The sequence below is a fragment of the Leptidea sinapis genome, chromosome 18 (genome assembly GCF_905404315.1).
Source record: "Leptidea sinapis chromosome 18, ilLepSina1.1, whole genome shotgun sequence".
NCBI lineage: Eukaryota > Metazoa > Arthropoda > Insecta > Lepidoptera > Pieridae > Leptidea > Leptidea sinapis.
In genome coordinates this window covers 7673339-7688159 of record NC_066282.1, presented here as the reverse complement: position 1 = coordinate 7688159, position 14821 = coordinate 7673339, and the positions used below count along the sequence as shown (strand labels likewise).

At 39.2% G+C, this 14821-nt stretch overlaps 1 protein-coding gene across 1 annotated transcript in view; it reads left to right on the top strand.

Moving 5' to 3' along the window:
* The window catches only part of LOC126969335 (protein eva-1 homolog C-like), a 643451-nt gene that overhangs the window by 77705 nt on the left and 550925 nt on the right, over positions 1 to 14821 (top strand). Inside the window, exon 6 of the mRNA XM_050814691.1 lies at positions 6687 to 6830. Coding sequence (XP_050670648.1) covers positions 6687 to 6830 — 144 coding nt within the window. The remainder of the gene's footprint in view (positions 1 to 6686; positions 6831 to 14821) is intronic.

Genomic DNA, 14821 nt, shown 5'->3' with positions numbered 1-14821 from the left:
ATTGGTGGCCGCACAGGATTATTGAAAACTCTAAAATTCTGGGTGTTTATTGCGCGCGTTAATATTAATAAGCCCAGTAATTTCACTACGGTGCCCTTCAAACCGAAATACTTTCACATTACTGCTTGATAGCAGAAAACACTTTGGTTCCTATTTAGATCCGAATTCTAAAGTCTGTATCACTTTTATCACGGAACTTAAGTAGGTAGGTCATTATGATGTGGTGTTCATCTGAAATGAACATTGAACACTTCGAAATAAAGCGATCATGTAAGGAATTGGCAGGGCCCTATTCATAGAAAATGAATAAGATTTTATTAAGCGATAGAGGTTTATATAGAGCAATGCAGAAAAAAATAAGTAGCCTGCATTAAAACTTTGTTAATTAGCATTAAAAGGTGCAGGTCTTGCTTTGAATTGCCCAGTACCATATCAAACAATTTGACCAAAACAAAGCTAATTGGACTATCGGGAATCGGAGACATTACTACCATCTATATCACCTGAAGGCTCTTAAGTTGTTTTAATGATGTCTTCTTCCGTAAATCAATCAGATTAACTACGATCTTCTCTTCGATCGTTTTCCTTCGTCGTGCTCTTCGTTTGGATCCTTGCATCCAAGACGACATGTTTCCCAAGTTACGATTTAAGACCATTATTTCTCTGAAGAATATTACAATATTCACTTAAGACACTGAGAAAATATATTCTAATTACTATATATAATATTACGCGAGAGAATATAACAATATCTATATATCGATTATTTTTCCTGTTTATATATAAATATTAACAAAGTCAGTAAAGTGGCAAAAAAACAGTGAGCACACACTAGATGAAACCCTTAAAAAAATAACTATTCAAATTATAATCAAAAGAGCATTTATAAATAAGTTACCTACATTACACTAAATAATATCAACTAAAGACACACTACATACAATAATACAAAAACTTTAGTGAATTACGCGACCGAGCGGCGCAATGCGCAGACCGACACTCACAATTTGTAAATATTATAAAGGCATGACTACACTGCAGCAACAAATATTCGTTAATTTATTTTAAATCATAATATAAGCACATATCTTTAAATATTGTGTTCTTTTAATATTTTTTAAAAGTATTAGAAGTTTTTTTTAATGAAATAATAAAAAAACTAATGCTCTCAGTACTTCCAAAAACAGAAAGAGTTTCTAACATATTGTGAGGCGTATTGTCTTAGGGAACAACAAGATGAGAGCGTATTATCAAATAAAACCTCGACAACGCATCTATATCAACTCTAGCTCTGGTAGTGGTGGTCACACCTCTTCTGATAAGGTCAGAATTAAAGCGATCGTTGTGATTGTTATTAATTGGATACAATTAATTTTAATTCAATTTTATATTCAAAAGAAAATCCTACCAAGTTTCTTACGCTTCGCTTCTTCGCTTTTCTCAGATCTGACGCATTGCGTCTTGAATGGGTATTAGATTCTGACTTTCAATATGAGATTTAAAATTATATCATAGAATATTTAAATTTAAAATTGGAACAAAAGAAAGCGGATATATACGAGTCTATAATGTGATTCAGATAGGAATAGAAGTTCAATGACCTCTCTGTGTCAAATGTTAATTGAAGTGTACAGTTTGCAAAAAAAATTATTTGTATAGCAATAATAATAGTCGTACACCAAATTTTAATAAAAACGTTCAATACAATAATACCATATAAATTACTTGAATATAATATTAAATAAAAGTTATAATATGACTCAGTGGCATCACAATATAAAGCAAAGTAGATACTCATTTGAATATATCTGACGTTCCATACTTAAACGTTACTCATTATCGAGTGCCAACTTTATAAAACGACTTCAAAGTTCAAATATAATTTACTTATAACAAGGTTACTAAAATATATATTTAAAATATAAATTATTACAGGTAAAGGTGAATATATACTACTTGAAGTTTATTGCATTAACTAAAAAATTGTGAAATCGGTCTTTAAATGGCAGACCTCTCAGGTAAAATCTTCAACTCTGTTGAAAACTAAACTGAGATTTTATAATATTTACATTAACCCTGTTAGTTGTTCAAATTTTATTCAGATAATTTGCTACTTGAGCAAGGTTTTAATGAACTAAGTACAAAGTAATGAAGATAAGGCTAGTCTCTTGAACATCTTAACTTACTCTTCAACGTGGAAGGTCTGAATCACTAATGAGAATTGACTCGTGAGAGCTCTTGAACTATTTTTCGCAAAATTTGTGATAAATTTTTGTTTTTGTCTGTTATAAGGTTATCGTATTGATAAAACTCCTTATTATGTGATTTCAAACATTGTTTTGTTTAGAATAGCTTGTAGAAGATGGTAGTAATAAATCATCTACCCGTACACTTATCAACAGAGATACCACAGGGATCAATTCTGAGACCTCTGCTTTTTCATTTGTACAGTTCATTTATTATGATCTCAAATATTAAAAATAGTAAATATCATATGTTCGCTGATCCAAGACCCAACAATATCTCATAAAAAATTAAGGATACTTCGAATTTCTATTTGGTCACATCGTAATTCATTAATTCTTAATCCTTCTAAAACAAAATGTTAAGGTAGTCCTTGGCAGCCTGTATCTGTGGGAACAAGTGAGCCGGATAATCCGAAGTTGCAAATAAATCATGTAAACATCGAACGGGTTGACGAAGCTCGTAACTGGGGATTAATATTTGATGAAAACTTGCGTTGCAAGAATGTATAAGCATGGTCATATCGAACTGTGTCTACAGATCATATGTTCTCTACATAATATGACAGTATGTGACTACAGAACTGTTAGTCATTAATTTAAGTTAATGCCATCATTGTCGTTCCATGCTGTATATAATATTTTTATGTGAAGCGAAAACAATCCATGCTCTGTTTTGAAAGCTTGAACGGATCTAATGAAGCTGCGAATATCTAATGATTTGTGCTATGAAAATACCACTAAACGAATACTGAATAAAGAAATAACAGCACGTATAACGTTAATTACAGACAAGCATTATTGACGTAAGTGTAATGAAATAGATACCAATGATTTCCTTACTGTGAAAGGTTTTCCTTATTCTTCTCAATTAGTGTACAATCGTATTCGGTTACATGTAATAAAATACAATGTTTATTTTATATATTGGATGCAGTACTTTACTGTGTGTGTGGTGTCACACCAGAATAACATCACCACACCTATTCCCGTGGGTGTCGTAAGAGGCGACTTAGGGATACAAAGAACGGAAGATGGGCAGCAGTATCATCAGCATCTCTATCTACTAATATCGCCTACCCGTCTGCCTATTTTGGCAAATATCCCTAAAATACGACTATAGCGTACTATTAAGTGTGTTACTATCGCAAGGAAGGACGATGGAAACCTTGGGGGGCTCATTGTGGTTGGCAAAATAGATGGGAAGAGGCCTCGTGGACGCAGTCCAACACGATGCTCCGACTAGATCCGCTCCGCCCTCCACTCTACGCTTCACAATGCCTTTTACACCGCCAGAGACAGGAATAGATGGAGAGCGATCATACGTGAGAAAGTGATACAGAGGGGAGGTCACGACCCTCAGTACTGAGGATTACGACGCAGGGAGGAGGAGGAAGTGTACTACAGCGGCCCGTTCGTGGTGGCCATTGTAGCAATCACATAAGCGCTGACTTTTTATTACCCCTTGTGTTATGAATACCCGGGTTTGAAAAACTACCACAAATAAAGACACAGCGGATGAACGAGACGTTCTAGGAGCTGGAGAAGCAGCTCGAGCAGACTTCGATGGCATGTCATGGAGTCGTCTGAAGTTTCTAAACAGGTTGAGGACTTTATAGCATTAAATTCCCGGCAAATGCTTTACTTCCGCAAGGGTGACCAACTGTCCCTAGTTGTATCGGGGTCCTCATACGCAAGTCACCTTCTAGGTGACAGTGGATTTGGCGATCGCTAGAGATTTTGTGGCTCAGTATAATTCCGATACTAGGGAGGCTTTAAGGAAGTTTTGACGAAGAGCGGTGAAGTTCGTCACTTTTGAGCCATATACATATATAAGTTGTTTTCTAGGTCTATCATAAATCATCTCTTGTGCAGGTTTTGACGACTTCAGCGTCACGAAGCCAGATTCTGAAAAGGCTTTAGCACCATAGGCCACATAAATACGATGGGGCAGAAGACGGAGAAATACCAGCCACTATGCTTGGGGTTTATGGATTATGAGAAAGTCACATTAATTATCGGTATATTGAACCGTTGAAGTATTTGTATGAAAAGGCCCATATACGGCCGTCTCCAGGTTTAGAATTTGAACCCTATATGATTGCAGCGAGGAGTCAGACAAGGCGAAGTCATATCACCGCTGCGTTGGAAGAAGTATTTAAGCTTCTGGATTGGAACGGACTGGGCTTCAAAATCAATGATGAAACACGACTCGCTTTGCAGACGATATTGTAATCATGGCCATAGTCAAGGGACTACAAATTATAATACATTTTAGAGTATTACATATTCCCTCAAGATTACTAAAGGGACTAAAAATTACAATCCAGAGGGCTAGGATCGCGACTAGATAAAGTCAGATACGATCGTTTCATACAGTGTTTGGATCGAGCTTGGCGTTGAGACTTATTACTTATGGACAATTCTTAGTTATAGAACACCCAACCAAAGAATCGCTGAAGTTTTATAGTATTCGTTTTATACTTTGCGGGTTAGTGTAGACGCTTCTTAATTTCTTAATAGCGCAATAATAACACAAATTGACGCGAAAATAAGAAAACACAATTAATATTCATAAAAGTGTGTACATTTTTCTAAAAGGCTGGCAACGTTGAGAATGTGGGCGGCGGTGATCACTTAACATCATCAACACTCATTTGTCCTCCGCTTCCATAAAAAATATAATAATGGAAATGATTCTAAAAATAAACGTCACAGCGTTTCAAGTATCGGAAGATAGTTTATAAAATATTATTATAAATATATCTTATACGTAGAGAACGCTATTACTTTTAAGTTACAGCCATTCATATTCTACTTTATGTCTTTGAGAGATATTTGCAGCGTGGATTCAAAATGACAACGCCGTCTCCGAATTTGAATAGCGTAATTTAATTCAAAGCCTTCATAGAAATAGAGTTAAGTTGCAATATTGCAGTTAAAATGGGAGTATTTTGTCTAAATATGGTATTCTTGTTTTTATCTTTACAGTGGCGATTTTCTGCTAAGTAATTTATAACTCTTTTACGAAAATATTAAGCTAGTTATGATATTGTAGGTATATGAAATCTTACTAAAATTGACTATCACATGAAATGACAATACAATATGATAATTGCCAGTATCTACGTAAAATATTCAAATTTAGAAACAAAATCAATAAAAATATAACGTTTCTGTTCGTTTCATAGCAGTTAAGTAGTCATTGAGTATAAAATAGGTCAGTGTATAAAATTAATCTTCTTTCACTCAATCGAATACTTCGATGACATTTTGTGCTCTAACTTCAAGAATAAAACATTTAATTTTATAATAGTTATTTATTGAAGTAAAATTAAACTAATAAAGTATTATTGATGACCATGTTTTTAACACATTTGCCGGTTATGTAATGACCCTAATGGCCTTGGATATGGCGCTGGTGTAGGACGTGGCTTGCGTTGACACATAGGCTCCTTCTCATGTCCAAGCTACGTCAGTTGGTATCGGAGCTGCTGCTTCAACTGCTAAAGATATAAAACGTCAGAAATATATTGGTCTCAGTGAGTCTTACATCTTTGTAACGTTTGGTTCCGCAACACTTGGTCCAGAGGCGCGGAGAATTTGCAAAGCGAAAAAACCTACGTGCCTCAATAGAGCTACTGGAAACCTAAGCGCTGTCAGATATTTGGGCCAATGGATCAGCCTAGCTATCCAACGCGGAAATGCTGCTAGTATCTTGGTACGCTTCCTTGTAGTGATAGTTTTTAATTTCTATAAGCATATACAGTTTTGTTTTTTTAGTTTTAAGCATTGCATGCTTCTATAGGACGCGTTCAACCCCTAACGTTAGGCCGTTTTATCCTGCATGGAGAGTTAGGCATTTATTTCTCAAAACTACCTTTAGAATTCTTTTTGATGTTATTTCTCATATACTAGATACTACTACCGCTTCGGAAACAAATTGTGCTCTAAGAGAGAAGAAGCGGCCTAAAAACCTCACCCAGCATTATTTTTTGCGCTCTTTTTAATATAATTTACAATATTGTACTGTCATTGCTATTGCTATAAAATAATCATAATCTAGTATCAGGCTGTCCGATCACGGAGATATTCAGCTGTGGGGTAGTAAGATTTACGACAGAGCCATTTTTTTAATAAAACATTTAAATCTATTTATAGGTAATGCTGAATAAGCCTACTAGAACTATTTGCAAGCAATCCCTTATTCCTAGTGTTATAACAATGAAAATCACTATTAAGAGCAAAAAGGTGACGATTCTTGTGAACATATATAAAATTTTCATAAATGTAACTGAGAATGAACAATCATAATATTTATATATTTAAATTTTTCTTAGTTACAAAACTAAGCAGAGTTAAAACTTAAGAGAACTTATTAATAACATTTAAATAATTATAGTATTAAATTTTCTTAGAAAGTAAAACATGAAATTATTTCAGCATGCCTAGAACCATACGCAACGGAGACAGCTATGCGAGAATGTCATGGAAAGAGACGGTGCGTTCTATCGGCTGACAGCAACATGTTCGGCAAACCTTGTCGAACGGGAAGCAGGACTTATCTTAAAGTTGTCTACACATGTGGTAAGTGCTTAGAGTTATAATATTTGACGGCGCAATTTAATTATTTTGTCGAAGTTAGGTTAGTTTGTCATCTGTCATTGTTGCCAACATTGACGGATGACGTAACACCGGAGACTGGGGCGGCGGCCATTACAGGGTATATAAGGCAATGTTTAATTTCTCTAGGGTCATTTTGGATTGAGCAACGAGAGTGTAAAGACTAAGTGTAGCTCTCTGAGTCGCTTTATTTTTAAAGCTACCCTCAGAAAGCGCCGCGCCATCATCCGTGGTGCGAGGACGCCGTCACCAACTCCGATCTCCGGCGACGTAGCTGCCCTCCAGGCTCAGTACCTACTACCCGGCTTCCCACCAGCGGGATCCCCCGGAGAACGGCACAACTGCAGGGAGGGATGTGCTGCTGGCCTTGAGCAGTGAAGTACGGTCCCAGCTCCACCGACGTTGGAGCCCGACGCCATGTCATCAAAGAAGTCAAAGAAAAAGGAAGCCGTCCGTCGTGCAACCACAATCGCCGATGGACACGACGCCTATCGCCTCCGCGCCGCACATCAGCGCAGAACCGCCGCGAGTGCCCGCCGCGTCTAAAACACGCGTTGCGCCCAACAAGACGCCACAGCAGACCCGCGACGACACGCCCGTCGAGACCATCCAGTGCGCTCCCCTGAAGCCCAAGACCGAATCCCTAGCACACAACATTATGTTGTGTAGCCAGAGCATGCTCAACTTCGCAGTTGCGTACTGTGGTCTGGGGATCAAGGTCGCGGGTGTTAAGGCGGAATATGCGCGTCTGGTCACGACCGCATGCCACGCGGTTGAAAAGAAGCTCTCTCCAAACTATCATTCTATTAGTGTGGAGAGCATCCTCGAGGAGATGCAGACCTACAACGCACCTCCATCAACCTGCAGCCAGCGCTCATCAACAGATGAGCACACCCGTATACGGGTGCGCACACCTGAGATGCCGCCACAGAATACATCCCCAACTGCGAGCTTCGCCGCAGTTGCATCGTCTCCCGGCCGCCAAATGGAGACGCAGACTGCCCCCACGGCCGCCGCCACCACCCGAAAGGGAAAAATACCGACGCTGACGATTGAAGAAATGCCCGTATGGATCCCACACCTGAAGATCTTGCTCGAGAAGTTGGGTCGGAACGCAAACGCCCGTCCATACCGCAGAGGGATCCGCTTCCTGCCAGCGGACGAAGAAGAATACAGAGTGGTACAGCAGTACCTCTCAAGTCAAGAGGATCTCACGATCAAGGAGATACAGACCTACAGTGCACCTCCATCGACCTGCAGCCAGCACCCATCAACAGGTGAGCACACCCGTATACGGGCAAGCTCACCAGAGATGCCACCACAAAATGCATCCCAACTGCGAGTTTCGCCGCAGTAGTATCGACTCCCGGCCACCAAATGAAGACGCAGACTGTCCCCACGGCCACAACCGGCCCCACGGCCGCCGACACCACCCGCAAGGGAAGAATGCCACCGCTGGTGGTTGAAGAAATGCCCAACTGGATCCAACCCTTCAAGATCCTGCGCGAGAAGTAGGGTCGGCCCCCAAATCGCCCTTTCGAAAAAGGGGTCCACTTCCTGCCAGCGGACGAAGCAGAATATAGAGTGGTACAGCAGTACCTCTCAAGTCAAGAAGAAACCGCGAAGCTCCCCTGGTTCAGTTACGCGTTGCCGGTAGATCGCAGACTTAAGTTTGCGATTCGGGGCCTGCCGGTCGACACTGAACCAGCAGATATTGAAGACGCTTTGCGCTCACGGGGTTACAGTCCCGAGTACTGCCGGCGAGTGCAAGCAAGAAGAGGCCGGCCAGGATGTATATATTTTATAATCCTGAAGAGATCTCCTGCATCAAGGTAGAACTGTGGCGCTCGAAGAAAGGGCCAGCACATTGCCACCGCTGCCAGGGCTTCCGACACTCGTCGCACGGCTGCCATCGGCAGCAAGCTTGCGTACGATGTGGCGGACCGCATCCAGCCAGAGACTGCAGCCGTCCACTGACGGAACCCGCCACCTGCGTAAACTGCGGTGGACCCCACCCGGCAAGCAACACAAGCTGCCGGGTCTACAAAGAAGAGGCTCGCAACAGACGCGCAAGCACGGTTACGCGCACCGGCTCCAGAAAGCCTGTTGCCTCCCCCACGCCGCCCCTCCCACAAGTCGAGGAAAAAAATGAGGAATATGAAACTACCCGCAATGAGTTTTTTGTAGATACCCGCAACAACCATGAAGAGTTGTTGCGTCCAGAAAGAAGCGATCCAGAGCCTAACCCACGATCAGAAGACGTGGCGGCAGACGAATCCATACCCGGCAAATCAAGCCCTGCCTCGAGAGGCCAAAGGAAAAAAGAAACCAAAGAGTACCCGCATAATGGAAAAACAACCATTGCGGATTGAGGACATAAGTGATGAGGCATTTGGAATGTTGGGCACCCTCATAAAATCATTCCAACTAGAACACTTAGTCCCGGAAGTCTTGAAGGCAATAATCCTCGCCGACCAGCTAATCGCCCCGTGTATCCTTCCTACGGGGCTCGATCGCTCGGGACAAGCGGGGGCGTCAACCCAGAAGCCAAATGAAGAAAGTAACGATGAAAAACGGAAGGAAAAACGTCATGGGGGACGCAAGAACCCCACCCCAACGACTTGGACATAGTCATGTCCAGCGCTGATACCTGATGGAGGAGGCTATCGCCTCGATCATCATCCCCCACGCGCCCTTCGGGCGCGCGTGAGATGACATCACATGTGTGTCTAGGGTCAGTTTGGATTGAGCAACGAGAGTGTAAAGACGTTGCGCACGCTCCCCACGTTCAGGTGGAACGACGGTTATAATAAAGTGATCGTTCTACATCCAATTGATCTGTCTGTATTATAATTAGTGATTGTTAAATTTGTAATCAGTAAAGTAGTGTCTTGTAGATCTACCCCGTACTTTTATTATAATGAAGCCCTTGATCTCCTCGCCCGCCTACTCACGTGAATCATGGATACTTCACAAGGAAACCCTAACGTGTAACTTATATTTATACTCTTAGATCATTTATACGTCTAGATAGACCAGAGATTATCAAACTTATTTCTTTTACCGCACCCTTTGAAAATTAATTATTTTTCAGTGCCCCCAATTATTTTTACACTTCAAGTACAAGTATATCTAGTTTTGTACCAACATACAAGGCAGAAATATAACTATTTAGTCTGGGCCCTTTAACGCCCCCCTTTAGGTCACTAACGCCCACAAGGGGGCGTTATATACGTTATGAATGTGATAAAGTTGTGAAGAGTTTACAATTAACCTCTGTTTTGAGCAATGAACGCACACAAACACAAAGTGTCTGCCAAATCGCGAGTCGAAGAAGTAGCTTGTCATGCACACTAAAGTATGAAACCTGGACTGTTGGCCTCATCGGTTGTCTAACAGCAAGAGACACTATCAAGACGTATAAATTATCTTAAATCATAATTATTTTTTCCTTTTTTAAATAGAAATATGACCCAAGTAAAGGTTTTATTGTTAAAAAAATACTTCTGATTGAATGCAGAAGAAACATCCAATTCATAATAAAAACCTCTTTTTAAGATGTTTCAATTAAAACTCCTCCAAGTATGACCAGATATTTAAAAATATCTATGCTCAATTGTGTATAGTCAGTCTTATTATTCTTATTTTAAAATTATTTTCCTCTAACTGTGCTAACTTGAGAGTACAACAGAAATTATGGTGATGGTACGAGTATGTTTCCTATATGACAGAGAGATATTCGGTGGCTCATGAAAAGTTATTTAATCCAATACAAACATTTTGTGAGGAGCTTATTGATAACATAGTTATATATATATATATATAGTTATTATCTGCAAGTCTTATGGATTATTATAATGGATGTAAGCATTGCTGTCATCTCTGACCTGGCAAGTCCCAGTACCAGCTCGAACCATTTGACCGCTTGCAACGAAGAGCTGCTCGAATTGTCCGGTGCTCCATGAACGGTTAGACCACCTGGCGTTGCGTACAGATGTCGCTTGATTGTGTGTCTTCTACCACATTTATCACGGGGAATATTTCGAAGAGCTGTTTCACCTGATTCCTGACGCCGAATTGCACCTTTGCACAACACGCCACAAATTAGGATATCATTCCCACCGCGTTCCTCCAAAGTGCGATTTTCAAATAACCTTCTTCCACGCACAACAAAGCTACAAAATGAGCATCCCTTGTGCAGTGTTTCCGGGACGATACATTACGGGTACATTCAAAAAAGGGCGGCGGTGACCACTTAACTCTAGTAGACCCGTATGCTCGTTTGTTCTCCTTTTCCATAAAAATATGCTGCCAATGATTTTATTTATATATCGGGAAACAAAGAAAATCCTGCTTTTGACTTCAAACACGTTACGCATACTTGAAACAGTAGAAATATATCAATAGATATGTGCCTGGCATTAGTTCACTTGTGATTTAAGGGCATTGCAATAGATTTGGAGCAAAGTTCAGCAGAGCATACGATGTATTCGATTATATGCTCTATTGCTAGAGCTATGTAGGAATGTACGTTGCTATACCGCATGCTTTAATTTTTATATGAAATATATATAGTCTTGGATCATTTATACGTCAGACAGACTGTGACAGCTGTAAAAACGTCGAGAAAAAGAGATTGACTGTTAACCTCTATTTTGCGCCAAACAAGGAAGGGCCTGTGCTATGGTTTGCAAGACAACGATATATTTAATATTATTTACATACTTACATAATATGACTAAGACTCGGAAACAAACATCCAAAATTATTAAGAAAATATTTGCACCTACCTTTATTCGAATCCGGAACCTCTAGTTTAATAGGCAGCGTCTCTAACCACTGGATTTTTTGAACAATTTTAATTTATATCTTTGTGTTAAGTTATTAATTAGAGAAATATTTTAAATAGCTTATACCCACAGCTGAAGATTTGATAATATTTCTTTCGGCCCGTGAAGTAGTAATGTGCAAGTATTATTGTGTTTCGGTCTGAAGCGCGCCGTAGCTAGTGAAATCACTGGGCAAATGATACTAAACATCTTATGTCTCAAAAAGACGAGCGCAATGAAGTGCCCATCACAACGTTTGGGATTTTCAAGAATCCTGAGCCGCTGTAATGGGTAGGGCGTATCAATTACCATCATTTGACCTGCTCGTCTCTCCCCTTATGTTAAAAAAGTCCCTTACTGTCTAGAAAACAAGTGTGATTGGAACTAGTCTTATCGGAGATTACGCCCCCGTTCCAGCTCAGTGGTTGAAAAAAACGGGAATAATTGAATACACTGAATGAAAAAAAATATTAAGAAATATATTGAACAAGTTTATGTTAATTTAATTTTATAAAACAAATGATTTATGTTTTCTTTAGTGTTAATTCCACCAATATTTGTTTTTAAACAATTCGACACGTGTTTCGCCTCTACACGAGGCATCCTCGGACGTGTTGTCTCGCCAAAATCTGGCACGAGGCAAATATTGGCGGAATTAACACTAAAGAAAACTTAAATCATTTGTATAATTATGGATTTCCGCAAAGTAACGCCTACATCAATAAATTTTCTTAATTTTATAACTTTGATTATGAGTTAAGTACAGAAACCATCGTAGAGAAATTTAAATACCTAGGTTCCGTGCTCACACCTGATGCTAATGTTAAAGCTGATGTGATCCACAAAAAAACATTGCATTGCAAAAATGGAGATAGCTCACTAGTGTGCTGTGCGATCCATTTATACCCTACAAATATGAATTCCATAAACAATAAACCAAGAATATGCAAAATGTTTACAAATAGCCATTTTGCTTACGATTTATTAATATCAGACGTATAACGTTTTCCGCGTTTATTTTCAAGGCTGCTTGACATTCTGAAATCATCAGAATTATCATTGTATTGATAGTGTTCATCGATATAGTCAACATTTTGCATTTTCTTTGTTTATTCTCAGGTATAAATTTATGTCAAGTGTATTTGTAAGGCCGATAAAATCTAAGGGTAAAGTTTATAAAACGGCAGACCATCCTGCACTATTATATGGGTCTGAATTGTGGACTACAAGGAAGACGCATGAATTTAAAGATACCAATATACATACCAATGAATGCTTAGGTGGCCACCTAAGGTGAGAGGTGTAACACGGCTGGAAAAAATTCGTAATGAATACACAAGCTTCAAGGTTGCACAAATTGTCTTCAAAATCACCGAAAACCATCTTTGTCGACATGAATATGTTAAAAGACGAGGTAAAGACCACGTAGTGCAAATTGCTCTAAACCTACCGGAAGAGAAAAGAGGTAGAGGGCGCCCGTCATCGACTTAGTGGTCTTACATAAGACGAGACCTTAAGAAAGCCCAATCGTCAGAACCGACAACCCAAGATATTTCGACTTGGCGCAGGAAAGTGAGGAGATCCGACCCCATTTAATAAGATTCAGGCAGAAGAAGAAGAAGGGATTATAAGTTAAGTCAATCAAATAAAAGCTTATTATATTATTTTTTCTCATTAATTCCATCACTCCCTAGTTTTAAAGCACATCACGTAGAAATTCCATTAAAAGGTGATTTATTTTTATGTCTTAACGTAACAACATCTCGGCGCTCCCGAGAAATCAGAGGATTTCATCCAATCAGTCGCAATATTGCTGCCTGTTTTTGTTGCCTCAGGGGAGTTTACGAATGTTACTGGAAAACATATTAACTTACATTCAGAATACTGTTGAAAATTATAGAAGTGAAAACTTCTTTAGCATCGTTGTGATTACAAGTTGATGAAACGAAAAAGCGGCTCATAAAATCATATAATATAACGTGGGAGAAAGTGGGAAAAGTTCTCCACAGTGCGGTTTACAAGGAGCTTTTTCCACGTACTACAAAGCTGTGGAATGAACTTCCTTGTGCGGTATTTCCGGGACGATACGACATGGGTACCTTCAAAAAAAGCGCGTACACCTTCCTTAAAGGCCGGCAACGCTCCTGTGATTCCTCTGGTGTGGCAAGAGATTGTGGGTGGCGGTGATCACTTAACAACAGGTGACCCGTACGCTCATTTGTCCTCCTATTCCATAAAAAAAAATGAGATAGGAAGCAATATGCAGTATTTTGGTACCAGGCGATCATAGATAAAGAAGAGTTTGTCCTATGTATGACGCGAGTATACTTTTAATATATTCTGACGTCATGCGCACGTTGTATTACTACATAGACACCAGAAGAACATAAAAATGGGAGCGCTGATAGTAATGTTTTTGATAACATTATCATCAAAGCAACACCTAGTACACTAGAACTACACTTGCAGCTTAGAAGTCCTTGCACAATGCAGGTTTGACGTATTTTGTACGGACGCAATTTTTTTTTAAAGAGAAACAGTGGTGAGACGAATAAGAATTTCACGTTATGGTAAATGATGCGCCTTGTCCATTGAATTGCAGTGTTGTTATACCTGAGAATAATCCAAGAATATGCAAAATGTTGACTATTTCACCGACAACACTGGTTGTGTTCAATGTCAAGCAGCTTTTCAACTAAACGCGGAAAACGTTAAACGCCCAAATCAACCGAAGATGTCTAGTTTCATTGACCCAGTAATTATTTCTCTTGCTAATAGTAGTTGAAGTTTGTGTAGAACAAAATCGTCACACATGAAAAAAGTCTAAGCAAAACTAATTGATTTTTAATTTTGCAGATTTTGTTTTATTTGTTTCTATTCTACATATTTTTTCCATTGAGTATTTTTTGTTGTTTTGTTTTTTTTTTTTTGTTTTTTTTTGTTATTTTTTTTGTTTTATTTGTTTCTATTATATTTTATCCATTGAGTATTGTACTAATTTCGGTAGGTACGTAAACACTTATTTATCAGGCTTATGCGACTAATGATTATCGGTACAAATGAACGAAAATGAACTTTGCTAGTGTTATGGTTATTTGCACTGACCTGTATAAATACCACTGGATA